At 43.2% G+C, this 19,362-nt stretch overlaps 1 protein-coding gene across 1 annotated transcript in view; it reads left to right on the forward strand.

The window, feature by feature from the left end:
• Positions 1-10,985, forward strand: part of RAB6B (RAB6B, member RAS oncogene family) — a 105,586-nt gene extending 94,601 nt beyond the window's left edge. The window contains exons 6-8 of the mRNA XM_077488657.1: positions 1,848-1,941; positions 7,906-7,972; positions 10,189-10,985. Of these exons, the coding sequence (XP_077344783.1) occupies positions 1,848-1,941; positions 7,906-7,972; positions 10,189-10,253 (226 nt within the window). The 3' untranslated portion in view covers positions 10,254-10,985. The remainder of the gene's footprint in view (positions 1-1,847; positions 1,942-7,905; positions 7,973-10,188) is intronic.
• The last annotated feature ends 8,377 nt before the right edge of the window (positions 10,986-19,362 follow it).

Below are 19,362 nucleotides of genomic sequence, written 5' to 3' on the forward strand. Positions count from 1 at the left end.
GTCCAGTGTTGATCCTCAGCCATGGTGCTGGCACTGCCTGCTGATTGGCTTCTCCGCTGCTATCTTCCTCACTGTCTGAAAACAGCACCGCAATAGAGACTGAGCACTGACATCAGCACTGAGATAGAGAGCACTGACACCAGCACCGAGATAGAGAGCACTGACACCAGCACCGAGATAGAAAGCACTGACACCAGCACTGTGATAGAAAGCACTGACACCAGCACCATGATAGAAAGCACTGACACCAGCACCGTGATAGAAAGCACTGACACCAGCGCCCTGATAGAGAGCACTGACACCAGCGCCGTGATAGAGAGCACTGACACCAGCGCCGTGATAGAGAGCACTGACACCAGCACCGTGATAGAGAGTACTGACACCAGCACCGTGATAGAGAACACTGACACCAGCACCGAGATAGAGAGCACTGACACCAGCACAGTGATAGAGAGCACTGATACCAGCACCGTGATATAGAGCACTGTTGATGGTAGTGTCTTAGGGGGTGCACACAGCAGAGAGTGAAGAGGGTGCAGATCGAGAGGATGAGGAGGGTGCAGAAGAGTAAGCCTGAGTGAGCCACTCAACCAAGTCTGGTGCGTCCTTTGACGTAATTGCACGCACCTCCTGGAATTTGCCACTTTGGCTCAAGTCTGTTGCTCCTGCCCTACCCCTACCACCCCTGCGGAAGGGCCTGCCTCTTCCTCTGCCTGTCATTTTTTAAATGACCCTGTAACAAAAGTCTCTAGAGAAGTGCAGTATGTATGTGGAAGAAGGTATATAACACCCCGCTGCAATCTGTCGTTTTTGGGGGCCACTTGTCTATCACACCAGTTATAATACTTTTTTTAAATTGCGTTTGTCACTCTTTGTAGTATCGCTGCAGAACCGCTCAGCAGTCACAATGCTGCACAGTGGAAATGCACTATACTATGCTTTCTATATGTGCAAGTATTTTATACGTGTATTACACCCCTATATACTGCACACCAAATAGTACACCTATACCAGTCCTTAAAAGGACCTTTGTAGACCTAGTAGCTAGTGATTTGCAGGCTGTCCCTCAGTCCCTACACTGATAAAAAACAGCTGCAGAATCGGTCAGCACTCAGCTCAGCAGTTAAGTATAATAGGCTTTCTATATTTGAAAGAAAGTTCATTATACATGTACAACCCTATATACTGTACACCTATACCAGTCCTTAAAAGGACCTTTGTGGACCTTATAGTAATAGCTAGTGATTAAACTGACTGTCCCTGCTCCACACAGCGTCCTGTCCCTACACTGACAAAAGACAGCTGCAGAATCGGTCAGAAGTGCACTCAGCACTCAGCAATCAGCAGCACAGCAGTCAGCAGCAGTGCACCAGAACCCTATATACGGTACACCTATACCAGTCCTTAAAAGGACTTTTGTGGACCTAACAGCTAGTGATTTGTGTCACTACAGTCTGTCCCTGCTCCACACAGCAACCTCTCCCTACACTGACAAAAGACAGAATGTAAAATGGCCGCCAGATCAGGTCTATTTATAAGGTAGGGGGAATGTCCAATTGTCCATGTGCTGAAATGTCTCAATTGGCTGTCCTGTACCCCATGATGGATGTGTCATCATGGGTCAAAGTTCTTTCACAATGTAAACGCATATTTTAGCCGCGCGAACGGTTTGGCGAATTTGCGAACACGCAAAATTCGCCGCGAACCGACCGCCGGGCAAACCGCAAGGCCATCCCTAAACAGAACTACTGTATAGCAAAAAAAAAGAAACCGTGGATAAATTCCTTTAGACTGCAGTTGTTAAACGTTTGTAACTTAAATAAAAATTCCATATTTTTACCTTTTAGGCAGATCACCATAGAAGAAGGGGAGCAACGGGCAAAGGAGCTCAATGTCATGTTTATTGAAACTAGTGCCAAAACAGGATACAATGTTAAACAGGTAAGAGGACATGTTTGTCAAAGCATCCACCCATCATTTAGAACCTACTTACTTTAGTAAATCAGTGTCACATGATATGACTATGTAAGAAGTGAAGGGACCAAGGTCAACTAATTATAAGTCTTAACTGAGCTCACTTCAGCAGTCTGAAATTTGATTGGTTGCTTTAGGCTATTGCACTTGGCACATCTTCACTGATCTGTAAACAAGGTCAGTGTTTCCTGAACCTGTCATCAAGTTCCATCTACATTGCATATTTTGCAAGTAATTTCCCATATGCACAGCTGGAGTAAATACAGTTTCAGGAAAGCTGTGAAGCTACCCATATAGATGTCTACAAATCATGAACTGCTAGTTGGATTTTAGAACAGATTTGGGAAACACTGCAAGTAATTATGCATGTTAGTGTTGGTGAGATTGAGTATAAAAACAGTAACAGGTTTAGATTTTTTGGTTTCGAACTGTTTGGTTTGGAACTTTGTAGAATGTGCTATCATACTATGAGTTAAAGTGTTTGTAAAGTCAGAAGGTTTTTTTATCTTAATGCATTCTATGCATTAAGATAAACCTTCTGTGTGCAGCAGCCCCCCTAATACTTACCTGTGCCCCATCTCTGTCCAGCGATATCCACGAGTGTGTCGGCCATCTGAGACTCTCCCTCCTGATTGGCTGAAACATAGCAGCTGCACCATTGGCTCCCGCTGCTGTCAATCAATGTCCGTCAGCCAATCAGGAGAGCCAGGGGGCAGGGCGGGGCCGCAGCTCTGTGCCTGACTGGACACAGGGAGCGGTGACTCGGCTCGGGTGCCCCCATAGCATGCTGCTTGCTGTGGGGGCACTCGACAGGAAGGAGGGGCCAGAAGCACAGAAGAGGGACCTGAGAAGGGGAGGTTTCGGAGGATTCAGGCTGCTCTGTGCAAAACCATTTTATAGAGCAGGTAAGTATGATATTTTAAAAGAAAAAAAAAACCAAAACTTTACAATCACTTTAAGTCCAATAAGGTGCATGCCACCGTGTGAACTTATCTCTTTCATTTATATCCAACAATTTTAAGGACCCCCAGGAGTGTAGCTATCACAAAACTCCTGGGGCTCTGACAGGAGAGGAGCTGTCTTCTCACACACAGCATCTATGCCCACCCTCCCCTCCACTGTTTATTTGCAGAATGAGTGAATGAGTTCACTTAACACAAAGCACTCCGTGATTGGGCAGGAGGAGGTTAGGGCAGGCACAGCAGCTGAAAGCGACTCTGCAGCTGAAGAAGCTGAGACCAGTAGGTCCAGATTAAGAGACCCAATAGTTATGCGACTGGAACTCAGGAAAAAATAAATGAAAACTGCAAACTAAAGAGATAAGCCCATGAGGTGCCAGGCACCCGATTGAACGTAACCTCTACTAATCCAGCACATTTTACAAAGAAGATGATTTCCTGGTGTTTAGCTTTAAATTCATCTTAAATCTGAACTCCAAGCAAATATAAAAGACACAAATACACCTCTGCATTTATTAATGTAGCCTTACATCGATTTTGTCTATTGAAAGCAGTACCTTAATTTGGGGGTGGGGGGAGAAAGGAAATTACATCTCTTGGGGGCATTCTTTGCACCAACTGTATACAGAATGCTTCCAGGTAGCCACATCACATTGCATTTTACAAAATTACTTTGCTGCAGACTGAAAATATTATTTCTAATAACAATAAATTACACAATGGCTTGTGCCACAATTGTATATGCTATATTATTTTTTTTGTTTGCAATATTTTTTCCCAAGAAAGTGAAATTATGCTTTAAATTTTATGAATATATTTTCTTGAATATCTCTTTTTGTTGTTGCTAGACCCAGTCAACTGAGCCCTCCACTAGCATTTTCCTTGCGGTCTTAGTATTACCTAGTCATTACCATCAGCCATTGCCTCACACTCTGCTTTCTCCATTGAAATAAAGGGAAAAATCTGAATGGGAGGCTAGAGAACTTACTAATGTATTCCATTACTGAGAGCTTTTTGGTAGATAGTACCAGAGGAATGCACAGTCTGGCACTGACTCTTATAGCCATAAGGTATTAATCAGCACCTTTCAGACTTTAGACTTCAGTTTTCTTGCTACAGGAATGTGTGGATTTGACACCCTATAAGTATGCACTGTTAAAGTGTTACCTTAGTAGGAAAGGTTAGCTTAAGGACCCTTTCACAAATTGACGGATGACAAACGGACATGAATGCCGTCTTATGAAAAAACGGATGACAACAGATGATCATTCATTTGCATCCGTTTTCATCCGCTTCCGTCAACATACATTTTTTTGAACGGATGAAAACCCTATTTTTCATCCGTCAAAAAAACGGAATGGACAAAAAACAGGTGTTAGCGGACGACATCCGGTTACACCCGATCTGAAACCCTTTTTTAGCTGGTTGCTAAAGGAGGGGGCCAGATCAGTCATCGGCTGTCAGCAGGGTTCCCCCCCAGGTCCATGCCAGGCCCTTCAGGTCTGGTATGGGTTCAGATGGGACCCCCCCACGCCAAAATAAAAAAAAGATGACATGGGGTCCCCCAAAATCCATACCAGACCCTGATCCAAGCATGCAGACCAGCAGTTAAAGAAAGGGAGGGACGAGCGAACACCAGGCCCCCCCTACTGAACCGTACCATGCCGCATGCCCTCAACATGGGCACCTTGCTCCTATGTTGATGGGGACAAGGGCCTCTTCCAGACAACCCTGGCTGGTGGTTGTCGGGGTCTGTGGGTGGGCGGCTTATCAGAATCTGGAAGCCCCCTGCAACAAGGGGGCCCCAGATCCCGCCCCCCACCCTATGTGAATGGGTATCGGGTACATCGTACCCCTACCCATTCACCCCAAAAAGCAGTAAAATGCAAAAAAGAAACAAGAGATGGTTTTTGACAAGTCTTTTTTTTAAAAAATCAGCTCTGAGCCGTCTTCTCCCAGAGCCATCTTCTCCCACCGCCGTCTCCTTCCTCGCCGCCACTATCTTCTTCCTCACCGCTAGTTACCCGCTGAAAACAAAAAGACGCTCTTCTCCTGAGGCTGTTTCCTCCGTTGTGTTGTCCCATGCTGTCTGACATCTCTTATCTAGCCATGGGGCGTGGCCATCTTATGATGTCACCCAGAGAGCCCGTCCCTTGTTATGTCATTGGATAGCCATGCCCCATGGCTATATAAGTCATATAGTGGCGGAAGAAGTTGGCACCAGGAGAGACAGCTGGAGAAGACGGCTCAAAACTATTTTTTTAATAGAGGACTTATCAAAAACTGGCTCTTGTTTTTTTTTTTTTTACATTTCACTGCTTGTTGGGATGAATGAGTAGGGGTAAAATGTACCCAATACCATTCACATAGGGAGGTGGGATCTAAGCCCCCCCACCTGCAGACCCCGACAACCACTAGCCAGGGCCCCCGAAAAGCACCCATCCCCCCATGTTGAGGGCAAGCGGCCTGGTATGGTTCAGGGGGAGGGGGCTCTCTCATCCGCACGCTTTCCTGACCTGCAGGGCTACATGCTTAGATAAGGGTCTGGTATGGATTTTGGGGGGACCCCATGCCATTTAAAAAAAAAAATTGGCATGGGGGGGGGTCTGAATCCATACCAGACCTGAAGGGCCTGGTGTATACCGGAGGGGGGGGGGGGCTGCACCCTGTTTTTTCTTTTTTTTTACATTCAGCTGTGGATGACTCATCGGTTGTTAAGGACACAGTGGCAGGCTTCCTGGGCCCCTCCTTAGCAACCAGCTATATACAGTGTTTGAAGTTCTGGCCAGTCACTTTAATTTTTCTAGAAAACTGATGAAAAATGGATGAAAAACTGATGAGCACGGATGAAAAATGGATGAATGCGTCATCCGTTTTGACATGACTGAACTGATGAATATGTGAAAGGTGCCTTAGGGTTACGTTAGAGATACAGTAGGGTTAACAGTTACAGATTTTGTAGTATTTTAATGTTAAGTGATAGATTTTTTTGTTGGGGTTAAGGGATCATTTTCAAGTGTTGGGATTAGGTAAAGGATTAGGGATACATTTTGGGGAAATATATGGGTTATTTCGAGGGACTCATGTAACTTTTTTAAGTTTAGGATTAGGTGTCAAGGTTAGGTCAAGGGTAGAAATAGAACAGAGGTCAGGGAAATTGTTGCAAATTGTTCAAATTTAATTTGTTTTCAACAATGAAAGCTTCTGTCTGAGAACTAACAGGTGCCAACTGCAACTGGTGCCCAAAACCAAGGTACCTAGAAAGGTAAGTCACAGGATGAACACAGCATGCAGTGCAATATGGTAATAAGTAGATGGGCAGGTTCACGATCCTGCAGTTATTTGATATTCTTAGACAACACTTACAAACTAACAGAAAAGAAGCCTCCTGCTTCATGCAGTAGTAGTATTGGTTGTTCTTATCAATACATAACAAGGCTTGTAACTGTATACAGTATGTATTTTAAATGTACACTATTCCAGTGGTCAGCATTGCATTTTGTATTCAACACAGTCCTTACTGTCAGCAATAAAAACTATCAAAAAGTATGGCCTTGAATTGCAGGGACGTCTGCGGTGGCACACAGCCATCACCATCAGCATGTGATGTTCAATGTCAGAAACATATTCCTGGGTATTATAAAAAAAAGCTGGGTTTCTGAACATTTTGTGCCTTTTCAGTTGTGTACCGTCCACTTACAGTTCCATTTTCTAGTTTCGTACACCTAGAAATTAACTGCCAGAGGACTGAGGCAGCGGTTTGCACTATTCTTCCAGTCTTCAGTTCTAGATGTACTGACACAGAGTGGGGAACCTCTGTCATTAAGCCACACTACCCCCAGCATTGGCTGTCTTCATCTTTACGATATCAGATCATGTTAGTGTGATACCAAGGCTAGCTAGTCAACTTGGGGTAGAAGGGACAGCACAATACAGTGGGCCTTGTGGGTAGAAAGTATAAATCCAGTCTTGATTATGAAAACCATAACATGATTTAGCCCTAATATTCAGTTCTTAACAGAGTAAAACATTGTACATCACCTGGCTATTACTGTTGATTAACCTACCAATGACCAGAGACTTTACAGATGTTCCTGCACATCCCGATGTTTACATCTGTACAGGAACGGATGCATAGCCTTGGATGCAATGTATCTGATAAGAGGGACTGTGCAATACTGTTAGGAATGGATCTGAGGGGAGTTGTGTACACTATCCTGCTAACCAAGTTACATTCTCCTTTTATAGCACCCAGCAGAGACTTACCAGAAACAGGATGTAGATTCACATGGTATCTATCCACTCCAATGAGAAAATGCAATTGCAATCTACTTTTATTAATATATAGGATAGACAGTAGGATATACTTGCAACTAAGGGTAAACAATATTTGAGGTGCATAGGGCATCCGGGGAGCTTTCCTTGCCAGAAATGTCACTTGTAATACCTATATTACAAACAGTGCTGCTATAATGCTGCTAAGGGCACTTTGTGATTGAAGGAGAGACTGGTAACATTACTTTGACAAGTCACATGATCGGGACCAACCACCCCCAACCAGGACTTTTTTACCCCATTCAGTTATTTACATGTTACTTCACTTACATCGGAATGTTGAAGCAAATGAAGTGCAATGTACACTTGTATAGCACTCTTTTGTGCTTTATAAATGAACAGTGTTTCCTTTTTTATAGTAGTATTGCCATGGTAAGGCCATGTTGCTGCTCTATAAATTTACCCCAAAATGTCTTAAACTGAGCTAGAAAATAGCTTGAATGTGATTGGTTGGTATTGGAAATACGGTCCCGTTTTATACATCAGGCCCACTAAGAGAAGACAGAGAGAATTTTAAGAGCTTTATTGGTTGACATATTACTTGTAGAGCATCTGAAATAGGACAACCACAAGGAATATCAAGACCATGATCCCAACTTTTATAGCACAAGATGACTTACTGTTGTTTCCTTTACAGCTATTTCGCCGAGTGGCTTCTGCCCTGCCTGGGATGGAGTGTACAGAGGAGAAAAGCAAGGATGGCAGTATCCTTTTTCATAGAGGCTTTGCAACCTCAGAACCTGTTGTTTTAACTTGACAGATAGTAACTGATGTTTAAAACGGTCTACTTTGCCATGTTTACAGGCTGCGCTTAGCCATGTTTGCATTTAGAACCATTTTTTTTTCAATAAATAGTAAAAAATGTATCGGCATTAAAAACGCCTGTAAACGAAACGCGGCTAAACGTGAGTTACTGCATTTACAAGCTGTTACAGGCATTTGGCGTTTCAAATGCCTCTGAACATCCCTCCTGAAAGCATTTTTTTGCTTTCCAAAAAATGCTTCTAAAATCAACTGCCTAGAAATCACTATAAAGGACCCTGTGTACATGTGATGATAAGATAACATGGAGGAGAGTTTAGGGGCAGCTGAAAAAAAACGCCAAACTGTTCCTAAACTTCTGTTTACTAGCAGCAGTGTACATTTCAAGATATTATATATATATATATATATATATATATATATATATATATATATATATATATATATATATATATATATATATATTTGCACATTGTTTTGCTTTGGCCACCTCCTTATTCTCTACAACTAGAATGAGATACAGCATAGAATTAAAAGGATGTTTTTTTTCTGAGTAGAGTCCATAAACTTTATGACAAAAAATTGCAAGTCTGCAATCTAATACCTTTATGGAGCAGAGCACAGTTGACTGGGCTATGTACTTGAATATCTGCATAATATTTATAGGATGTCAGCATGGTCTGGGAGGTATGCTGACATGATTGCAGGTGCCTACAGATATAAGAGAAGGTTTGCCTTATCTAGCTAGTTAGGGGATAATTTACTAACACTGGAGAGTGCAAAATCTGGTGCAACTATGCATAGAGACCAATCAGCTTCCTGGTTTTATTGCCAAAGCCTAATTGAAGAAGCTGACGTGAAGAAACTGATTGGCTACCATGCACAGCTGCACTCGATTCTGAGTGTTCCAGTTTTAGTAAATCCCCTCTTAGTGTCTACTCAGGCATCAATCTTATATAGTATACTCCTAATGACAAACTACTGCTTCCTGTATCCAGTTTTGTGTACAACATTCTTAAATATGTGCAGCTCAGAGCCTTAGGCCTGCAGTTTTTTCCATAATGACTGCCCCCTTGTAGTCCATCAAATTAGCTCTGATGTCCTTATGTCCTGTGTGAAGTGGGTGGATCCAGTCTGTCGATCACCCTGATCTTTACTCATCCATACACACCCTTTGGCTTTGATGAACAGGCCAAATACAAGGCACTTTCTGTCCACATAAGAATGAAAATGTCAGTGTTTTTTGGGTTTTTCCTTTAAGGCCACTTTAAGGTCTCATGCACACTTGAGTTCAAAAGTGCTGCTTTTACAGGCGTTTGAACTTTGTTTTTTTGCCTCTAAACAACCCTCCATGTTAATATATGTATCCAAGCAGACTAATGCCCTGTACACACGGTCGGAAATTCCGACCACAAAATCCATTGGATTTTTTCCAGACAGAAACTTGTGTTGCATACACACGTTTGGACAAAGTTGTCGGAAAATTAGATACAGCTCTCAAACATTTTCCATCTGAATTTCCAATGGAAAAAGTCCGATAGAGCCCACACACTATCGGATTTTACAACAACATAATCCGATTGGACCGCTTCCGTCAGAATTTCCAACAATGTGTACAGGGCATTAGGCGTACAGTAGGAGTTTAGAGGTGGGGCGTTTAGAGGCAGAAAAAAACCCCATCTCTTGTGTGTTCAAGAGAGGAGCTTTTGAGCATAAAAAACACTAAAAAGTGTCTAATTGCACTTAGAGGTGCATTAACAATATGCACATTCCTGCATTAAAGCATTCTAATGGCCAAACTTATGGCCATTAGAATGTATTAATGCCAGGTGTGGGAAGACACTTAAATGCACATGCACGCTCATGCAAAAACATGGCCTTTTATTGGGTTTTTGTTGCTGCTAAACTCCTGTAGGAGAAAAAAGTATCAAGAGCATGCAATGTGTATGAAGCCTTAAAATTAGGTCAATCTAATTTGTTGTCTAAAGTTAAGGGGAGGCAGATCTTTTGTAGATTTGGCCTTGCAAAGCTAAATGTGTGCAGCCTTCCCTTTTAACAGCCATTACTGATAATAAAGGTTCTTCATATCATCAGTTTTATTTTCACTGTAGGGTCCTCTGTATATATAAGTTCTTTAACTGCTAATCCTCTGCTATAGTGATTGACATTAAACTTGATAAACCTCAAGAACCGCAAGTAACTGATGCTGGGTGCTCCTGCTAATACGCAGCGCATGACAGGTGAGCTGCCAGAGGCCGTGTGCTTAGCCCCGAGATGCTTCCTATTGGTTAGCCTGGAAAAACAAACATTTGGAAACCACATCCAGAGAATGTCGAGATCCTCCACTGCTCCTGACTTCTCCCACCTCCCTGGAGACCTTGTTTGCTTTTTTGTCTTTTTTTTTGCCTTTTGGCTCTTGTGTTGGTCTTGAGTCTTCTACTCTCTCTTCTACCAGAGTCCTTCCATAATTGTTACTCATTGCACTTTTATTCCACATTGTCTCTTCTTTCTGTCCCTCTTGTGCTCACATCCCCAGGTCCTTATATATGCACCTTGTTATAAACAATTACTTGTACAGAATCACTCCCTTACTACCGAGTACCGAGTGTCTTGACGTAGATAGTACCAGTACACCGAGTGATTTATTCTATGCCAACTGGTGAAAGCCAAGAGTACTCCAAATGGATTTGATTTAAATATGCACATGTAAATCCCTTCATTCACGAAGCTCACTCTAACTTAATTTCTATGATTTTAGATCAAATATACTTTCTCTTCCCTGTGATAACAAATACCTCCCTACACATACAACCTAGCCCCCCAACACACCTCAGAAGAGAAAGGAAATCCTGACTCTAAATGCTGTTATTAACATTTTATTTTTATTTCCAGTTTTTGTTGTAATATATGTATAATTGTACTTTATTAAAATTGCCAAAAACGATGTGACACAAAGTTATTGTGGTGTTAATATATGTTTAAATGGTAGACATTTGAGATGTGCAGAATAGCTGCCTAGTGTGAATCTACATTTGGTCTGGATCTTCTAGATTCCATTTATCAGAGGGAAAAGGATCATATTGTTAAACTTCTTTTTTTTTATTATTATTCTTTATTTCTGCTGAAAACATAACAATCAAAAAGAAAGAACAGTATAACAGCAAATTACACATTACCATACAGAGGACATAACAGACATGTGTGCAGGTAAAGCAAGTCTCCGCCCATTAAAACCAACTGGAAACAGAATAACTATCCTCTGTCGGCCAAGACTTCCATATTCCCATCTGTAATCAGGGGCTCCAGAGTAAGCAGCGCTTTACGTCCCCTGTGGTAGCACTTTCAGAATAACCAGAGTAGGTGTGTTTTAGGGTTTGACCTAGTGGTCATAAGTTTTTAAGAGAAGGAAAGAGACGAGAAGATTTAGAGGGAGAGAAGAAGAAAGAAAAGTCCTAGTGGACGAAGGTACGGGAGAGGGGTAAAGGGGACGGTGCAAGGAATAAGGGGGAGGGGTGGAGCCCCCCCGGCCACTCCAGCTGTAACTCGGGCTCCCCAAGCCCCAGGCATCTATGCTGTCAGCCTTGCGTACTCCTCCGAGTAAAACAATTCGAGCCAATAATGCAATTTTTTTAGGTACTTTTCCCTGAGGCCATTATCAGTTGCTACCAGGTCTTCTAGTCTGTGAATTTCAGAGATCCGTCTCAACCAGGTCGCCACTCCCGGAGGCTCCGTCCGTTTCCAAAGGAGGGAAATGCAGCTTTTTGCCGCCAAGACCAGTGTGGGCATAATCAAATTTCTGTAAGTTCTGCTTGGTATATCATGGTGGTGCAGTAGAAAACATTCAGGGGTCATGGGCAATGTCCGATCTGTGAACGTTTGTGCGATGCGATGGACTTCGGACCAAAAAGAGGTCAGAAGTCGACATGACCAAAAGATGTGTAGAAGGCTGCCTGCCTCCACTCCACACCTCCAGCAATGGTAAGTGCACTGACATGTAAGGGGGTTTAAATTCACTTGGAGGGGCAATGAGAATTTGGTACAACAGCGAGATGGTATGCCGGATCGACTCCTGCTCAGAGCACAGCTGCTCAAAGGGTGTCAAATTTCTTAGGAATAGACTTGGGCGGGTTGTGCTCTAATAAAATTGGCCAGTTGAAGTTTTTTCCAAAAGGATAGGCTTGCCAGGGTGGGATCTCCCATTATGTTTTCTCTAGTTACCCACTGGCCGTTTCTAATGAAGTGCCACAGTAGATGTTTGTTACAGTCTTTAAGTGCTTGGAAACTGGCGTCCCTCAGACACGGTGGAAAATCTGGGTTTCCAATGACGGGGGTGAGCGGCGAAGGTGTGGATGCAGTCTGCCGTCCCGTAAAAGCTTTTTGGGTTAGTCGCATATTGTTAAACTTCTGATCACTGATATTAATATCTCCGAGAGAAGCAGAGGCTTCCATCAGCAAAAGATTCCACAGGAACATTGTAATAACATGGAATGTGGAGGGGGTATGATTTATTTGATTTATTCTGATCACATGATGTTTCACCACTCTTCCACTTAACCTCATTCACATGATATTTAGAATCTTGTCAGTTTTGTTGTATCGTTGAATGGATTTTCAGATTCAATCACTTCCTGTAGCTTGTATCAGCATTCACTTCCTGTTAGGTCATCTCTTCCTTGTTGCACCACAGAAGAGAGCGTGATGACCTGCCTGATTTGCTACAAATTGAATGGATTGTTCAGGTGTGCCTTTCTATTCCATAGTTCTTGTAAATCTAAAGGAAATTGTACAGAGATAGTAGAATGTTTGGCATCTTTATACAAGTACATAGGAGGGAGAGGACAGAGACACTCAGTCAATAAGGCCTCATACACATCTCCACCTAACAAAAACACACATTCCCGCATGCCTTTTCACCCGTCACACATAGGGCAGCATCACTTGAATAGACTGGCCTACGCACAATTGCCCCAGAACTATTTTTGGAGCGCGAATGGTGTGTTATTGCAGTTTTCAGTGTGTTGGGGGGCCTTTATGTGATGACAACAAACACTATGCACATTTGCAGCATTTATGAAACGTATGACAAAGCTCACATTTTCTGTGAAACTTGCCACGTGTTTGGAAACACAGATGTGAATACAGCCTCATTGTTCTTCTGTAAACGCACCAATTTCACTTTCAGGCCCATTCACACCCAGAGTTGTGGGAGTGCATGTTTTTTGCCTTGTTTTTCCAGTGACACACATAGGGAAGCCTGTCGATTTCAATGGGCTGTGCTCCACCTAGTAAAGTAGCTAATTTTTGTAAATTTGTGACTGCATTTGTCACCTGTTATTTCATGTGGCAAAATTAGTTTTTTCTTCTCTGTTTGGTGTGTTGTTAACAATTAATGGCACAAATCACAACTAGGTAATTTTAGGTGTATAAATGTGGCCACACACTATACAATCTCTTTACATTTATCACAACTATATAAGGAGGAGACACCATCTATCCAATCAGGTAGGCACTTGCTCAGGGATGTCCATAGGCTGCATGTGGCGCCAGGGAATTTAGCATGCAGCCTGAGCTTGTCCGAAGGGACATTGGGGAAGTCAGGCAAATTCGCACATGGGGGATGCCAGGGGTGCTGTGAAAACTTAGTTGATGGGTGAAGGTATGCTAATGAGGACAGCTGGTAAACTCCCTCAGGTGTCCTACTGGCTGGTCAGTCCTGTGTTTATACCAAGGTGTTTCTGAAATGATCTGCAAACTACAGCCATGGATGGAGGAGAGTCCTGGTCTTCAAAAACCACAGAAAACTTGTATTTTTGGGCAACAGAGTTACATTATTGGTGCATAGGGGAGCTGGATTTTAGGGGGGGGTACTCACTTTTATGAGAACACAAACACGCATATACACAAATGCCAGTGGTCCCAAAATGCTGTCAGAAGTATCTGACAATGTTGCAGTCCCGATAAAAATAAAATCGCAGATCGCCACCATTACTAGTAAAAAATAAATAATAATTTTGTATATATATATATAGAAAAAAATTATATATTAAAATGCTATAAATCTATTCCCTATTTTGTTGACGCTATAACTTTTGCGCAAACCAATATATTACGCCTACTGCAATTTTTACCAAAAATATGAAGAATACATATCTGCCTAAACTGAGAAAAATTTGTTTAAAAAAAAATAATAAAATAAAAAAAAAGGGGGATATTTATTATAAAAATTAATGACAAAATAGTGTTTTCTTTGTTTTGTTCTTTTTAACACAAACATTTTCGCTTTTTTTGTTTAAAGCACAAAAAAAAATAAAAAACAACCGCACAAGTAAACAAATACCACCAAAAGAAAGCTCTATTTGTGGGAGAAAAAAAAAAAAAAAAAAGAAGGTGGTCAGTTTTGTTTGGGTGCAGTGTCACACAACCGCACAATTGTCAGTTAAAGCGACAGTGCCGAATCGCAAAAAATGGCCCGGTCATTCTGTAGGTAAATCTTCCGGGGCTTAAGTGGTTAGAAACCCACCAAAAGAAAGCTATATTGGTCTCAAAAAATTTAATAAAAATTTTATTTGGGTACAGTGTTGCATGACTGAATAATTGTCAAATTGTAACAGCACTGGAAACATAAAATTAGCTTGGGCAGGAAGAAAGTAAAAGTGTTATGGGAAGTAGTTAGATCATCCATAGGCAAAGCTTTAATAGTCTTTACAGGATACCAGTTAAGAGTTAAACAGGAGGTCTGGTGCTAGGATTGTTACTGTAAGGGCTGGTTCACACAGGGGGCGACACGAGGCGACACTACTTGTGAAGCCAAGTCGGATACGACTTGTATCCGACTTAACAGCGCGACTTGGGGCGACTTACAAGTCGCCTCCAGGACAGGGAACTGTACAAGTGAGCTTTCACCCCTTGTGACATCATTCCTGTTCCTGTCTTCTTCCTTGTTCCTGTTTTTGCCAGTTGTTCTGTGTCCAAAATGCTCTCTGTGCGTTACCTTATGTCAGCTGTCCTAACAGCTGGTTTGGCAGTACTGATGGAAGAGGAAGAAGAAGAAATGAAGCGGAGGAGGAGGATGGGAAGAAGACGTCGCTACTGGATCCATCCAATCATTGCCAATCGACATAACAGAGGGCAGTTCTGGGCTATGTATGAGAACTTGCGTAGTTTTGATGACAAGTTTTTCAAGTATACACGGATGTCGATCACAAGGCAAGTACATATGCTGTATGTCATTGTCCACTTTCCACGTCACTTGCCATACAGTCTTGGCATACAGACACCTTCTCTCCCGAACAAAGCGTATGAGGGACTCATTGTCCACTGGTTCTCTCCTGTTCATAGCAGACATTTTGCAGGACTGAGCTCTTGGTCTGTGTGAGTTCAAGATAACCAGGAAAACGAAACTAATGTGTATGGAAAGGAGGGGCTGCCTGCAGTGGGGGCTGGGTGACTTCCTGTCAAGTAGCCTGCAAGTAGCCTACAGATGAACAGGAGAGGCGACTTACATTGACATGAATGGGTACAAGTCGCCTAGAAGTCGTTTCCAAGTAGTACAGGAACCTTTTTTAAAAGTCGGAGCTACTGCAGTAGTGTATATTAAGACAGCTCCATTGACTATCATTGTTTTTAATGCAGCGCGACCTGGAGGCGACTTGAGGCAACCTAGACCGACCTGAAGTCGGATCGCAGTTGCCCGCAGTGTGAACCGGCCCTAAACGTCATGTCCAGAAGTACTGCCAAAAAGATGTGGCTGCTAATTGTACCTTGGACATTGAAGATTCTTGGGTTTAGTGAAGAGCTCCCCTTGAAGGTGCTTAAAAGAGAAGTATGGGATTTCCCCCCCCCCCCTCAGTATCATACTTACCTAGGTGAACGCAACATTGGACCAATGCTGCATCTGTCCCCCGGCACCTTCTCACTGAGAACCGAACGATCGAATATGGCCGATGGCTTGGTTCTCACAGCTCCTAGAGCAGAGAGCTGGTGACTATTACTCAGCACCTCTCTGCTCTGCCCCCCACCCAACGCTCACTAGAGCGCTGAGCTGTGGAGCGGCCATCTCCATGGCTCACTGCGACGGGTATCGGTCCAGGCCGCTGGTGGATCCAGACTGTCGGGTTGATGCAGTGCCTGGACTGATTTCTGTGATGTCAGCAGAGAGCGGACTTCAGACCGGTCTCTGCTGAAAACAGGTCACAGGAGTGCAAAACAAATTGCACTCCTGTGACCCAGAGAAGCCCAGCCAAATGAGCTCAGGTTGGACTTCTCCTTCAAGCAACATCATGCAATAAAAACCTACATATTAACCACTTTCAGACCGGACCATTTTGCTGGTCAATGACCAGAGGTCTTTTTACAATTTGGCACTGCGCTGCTTTAACTGGTAATTGCGTGGTCATGCAATGTTGTACCTAAACAAAATTTGCGTCCTTTTCTTCCCACAAATAGAGCTTTCTTTTGATGGTATTTGATTGCCTCTGCGATTTTTATTTTTTGCGATATAAACGTAAAAAGACCGCAAATTTTGAAAAAAAATTATATTTTCTACTTTTTGTTATTAGAAAAATCCAATAAACTCAATTTTAGTCATACATTTAGGCCAAAATGTATTCAGCCACATGTCTTTGGTGAAAAAAAAAAGTCAATAACTGTATATTTATTGGTTTGCGCAAAAGTTGTCACATCTACAAACTAAGGTACGTTTTCTGGAATTTACGCAGCTTTTAGTTTACGACTGTCTCATTTCTTGAGGTTCTAAAATGGCAGGGCAGTACAAACCCCCCCCAAATGACCCCATTTTGGAAATTAGACCCCCTAAGGAAATTGATAAGTGGCATGTTGAGCCCATTGAATATTTTATTTTTTTGCCTCAAGCGATTGAATAATGACAAAAAAAAAAAATTTTTTTTTTTTTTTTACACAAAGTTGTCACTAAATGATATATTGCTCACACATGCTATGGGCATATGTGAAATGACACCCCAAAATAAATTCTGCTGCTTCTCCTGAGTACGGGGATACCACATGTGTGGGATTTTTTGGGAGCCTAGCCACGTACGGGGCCCCGAAAGCCAAGAACCGCCTTCAGGTTTTCTAAGGGCGTAAATATTTGACTTCACTCCTCACTACCTTCTACAGTTTTGAAGGCCATAAAATGCCAAGATGGCACAAAACCCCCACAAATGACCCCATTTTAGAAAGTAGACACCCCAAGCTATTTGCTGAGAGGCATGTTGAGTCCATGGAATATTTTATATTTTGCCACAAGTTGCGGGAAAATTACAAACTTTTTTATTTATTTATTTTTTTCACAAAGTTGTCACTAAATGATATATTGCTCACGCATGCCATGGGCATATGTGAAATGACACCCCAAAATAAATTCTGCTGCTTCTCCTGAGTACGGGGATACCACATATGTGGGACTTTTTGGGAGCCTAGCCGCGTACGGGGCCCAGAAAACCAAGCACCGCCTTCAGGCTTTCTAAGGGCGTTACAGTTTTGAAGGCCATAAAATGCCAAGATGGCACAAACCCCCCCCCCAAATGACCCCATTTTGGAAAGTAGACACCCCTAAATTTAGGGGTACACTAGTGAGACTAGGTAATAAATGGCGGGTGCCCTGAAACTATAAAAAAATAACTAACCAACCAGCGTCACCTGTAACAGTTATATGGTGATCACTGGTGAAAGGGTTAACTAGGGGGCAATCAGGGGGCTTTATGCGGTAGTATATGGGGGTCCCTGGCGCTATAAAAAGCTGCGGCGAACCTAAATACCTACCTGCCTAACTAGAGTCACCTGTGACACTAATACAGCGATCAGAAAAACGATCGCTTATTAGGCTGGGTTCACACTGGAGCGATGCGGGAACGCCACGAATCCGCGGCGGGTTCCCGCATCGCATGCCTCCCGGCGGCAGTTCACACTGCCCTATGCGAACTGCTGGGAGTGTCAGTGAAATGTTAATGACACCCCCAGATCAGTTCGCATATCGCAGTGCGATCTGCAAACTCGGATCGCATGGTGTGAACACCCATGCGATCCGATTCTGCTGCGGGCCAAAAAAAGGGTCCCGTGCGAATTTGCGGCGCAAATTCAGGCATACTATCTGTATGGCTGAACTCGAATCGCACAGAGATCGGATGTGATTTGCACTGCAGTGCGAATCACATTCGTTCTCATAAACCGCTGCAATGTGAACCCAGCCTTAGTGACACTGGCGACGGGGGGTGATCACGGGGTTAAACCTTTATTGGGGGGGTTAGGGGGGTACATTAGAACTAAAGGGGGCTAACCCTAACTGCCCTAACAGTTATTACAGTCACAAATGACACCAATGCAAAAAAAAAAAAATGCAATTGGTGTCACTGTGACTGGGGGGGGCAGGGGTAATTGGGGGGGTGATCAGGGGGTGAAGGGGGGGTGTGAGTGTGCCTGGCATGTTCTACTGTGTAGTGTCGTGTTGGTGCAACTCACCGATCCTCTCTCCTCGGTGCCGGAACGAAAACTACCGACACGGAGGAGAGATTACATCACTTTCTCTCCTGTGTTTACATTACAGGAGAGGAAGTGATGTCACGGAGCATTTCTATTAGTCGGGAGCGATCGCGAGGGGGTGGCCATGAATGAATGGCCGCCCCCTCATCCCGGATCGCTCCCGAACGAATACCGACCGCCGCAGGCACCGGGGGGGGGGCCCGATCGGGGCCCCCCACCCGCGGGAAGGCAGGGACGTATATATACGCCCATATGCCTGCCCGTGCCATTCTGTCGACGTATATCGCCGTGCGGCGGTCGGCAAGTGGTTAACAACCATTACTGTTTACGCAACTCACACATTTTTTTTATATATATATATATATATATATATATATATATATATATATATACACATACACACACACACACACACCAGGGCTAGTATCTTTATTCTACTTTTATGGCTTTGCGAGTTATTGATCAGGAACAAGTATGCAGGTACAGATTCCTGTCTGCACTGGTTGCCTGCTTGTTTTGGTTTATCGATTCATTAGGTAGTGAAGTGGTAAAACTTGCAACTTTTAAAGACAAGCCAGAATTGCTTTCTATTCTCATATTCCCTTAATATAGGAAAGGATAATGTGAGAACTGAAATTATGTGCAGAAAGCAATGCAGGCAGATCTTGGCTGCTGGATGGGGCCAGCTGTGTGCTGTACATCTCTTTCTTAATTAAAAAAAACCCCAACAGCACTGCCTCATAACTCCTCTCAAGAGCCCCTGCAAATGCCTTGTTGGATAATTTCAGTGTGGAGGAATGGGTTTTGCTAAGCAGGCTGTCCTGGGCAACGCCCA

The sequence above is a fragment of the Lithobates pipiens genome, unplaced genomic scaffold (assembly GCF_037356315.1).
Source record: "Lithobates pipiens isolate NorthernLeopardFrog02 unplaced genomic scaffold, aLitPip1_a1.2 Scaffold_18, whole genome shotgun sequence".
Classification (NCBI taxonomy): domain Eukaryota; kingdom Metazoa; phylum Chordata; class Amphibia; order Anura; family Ranidae; genus Lithobates; species Lithobates pipiens.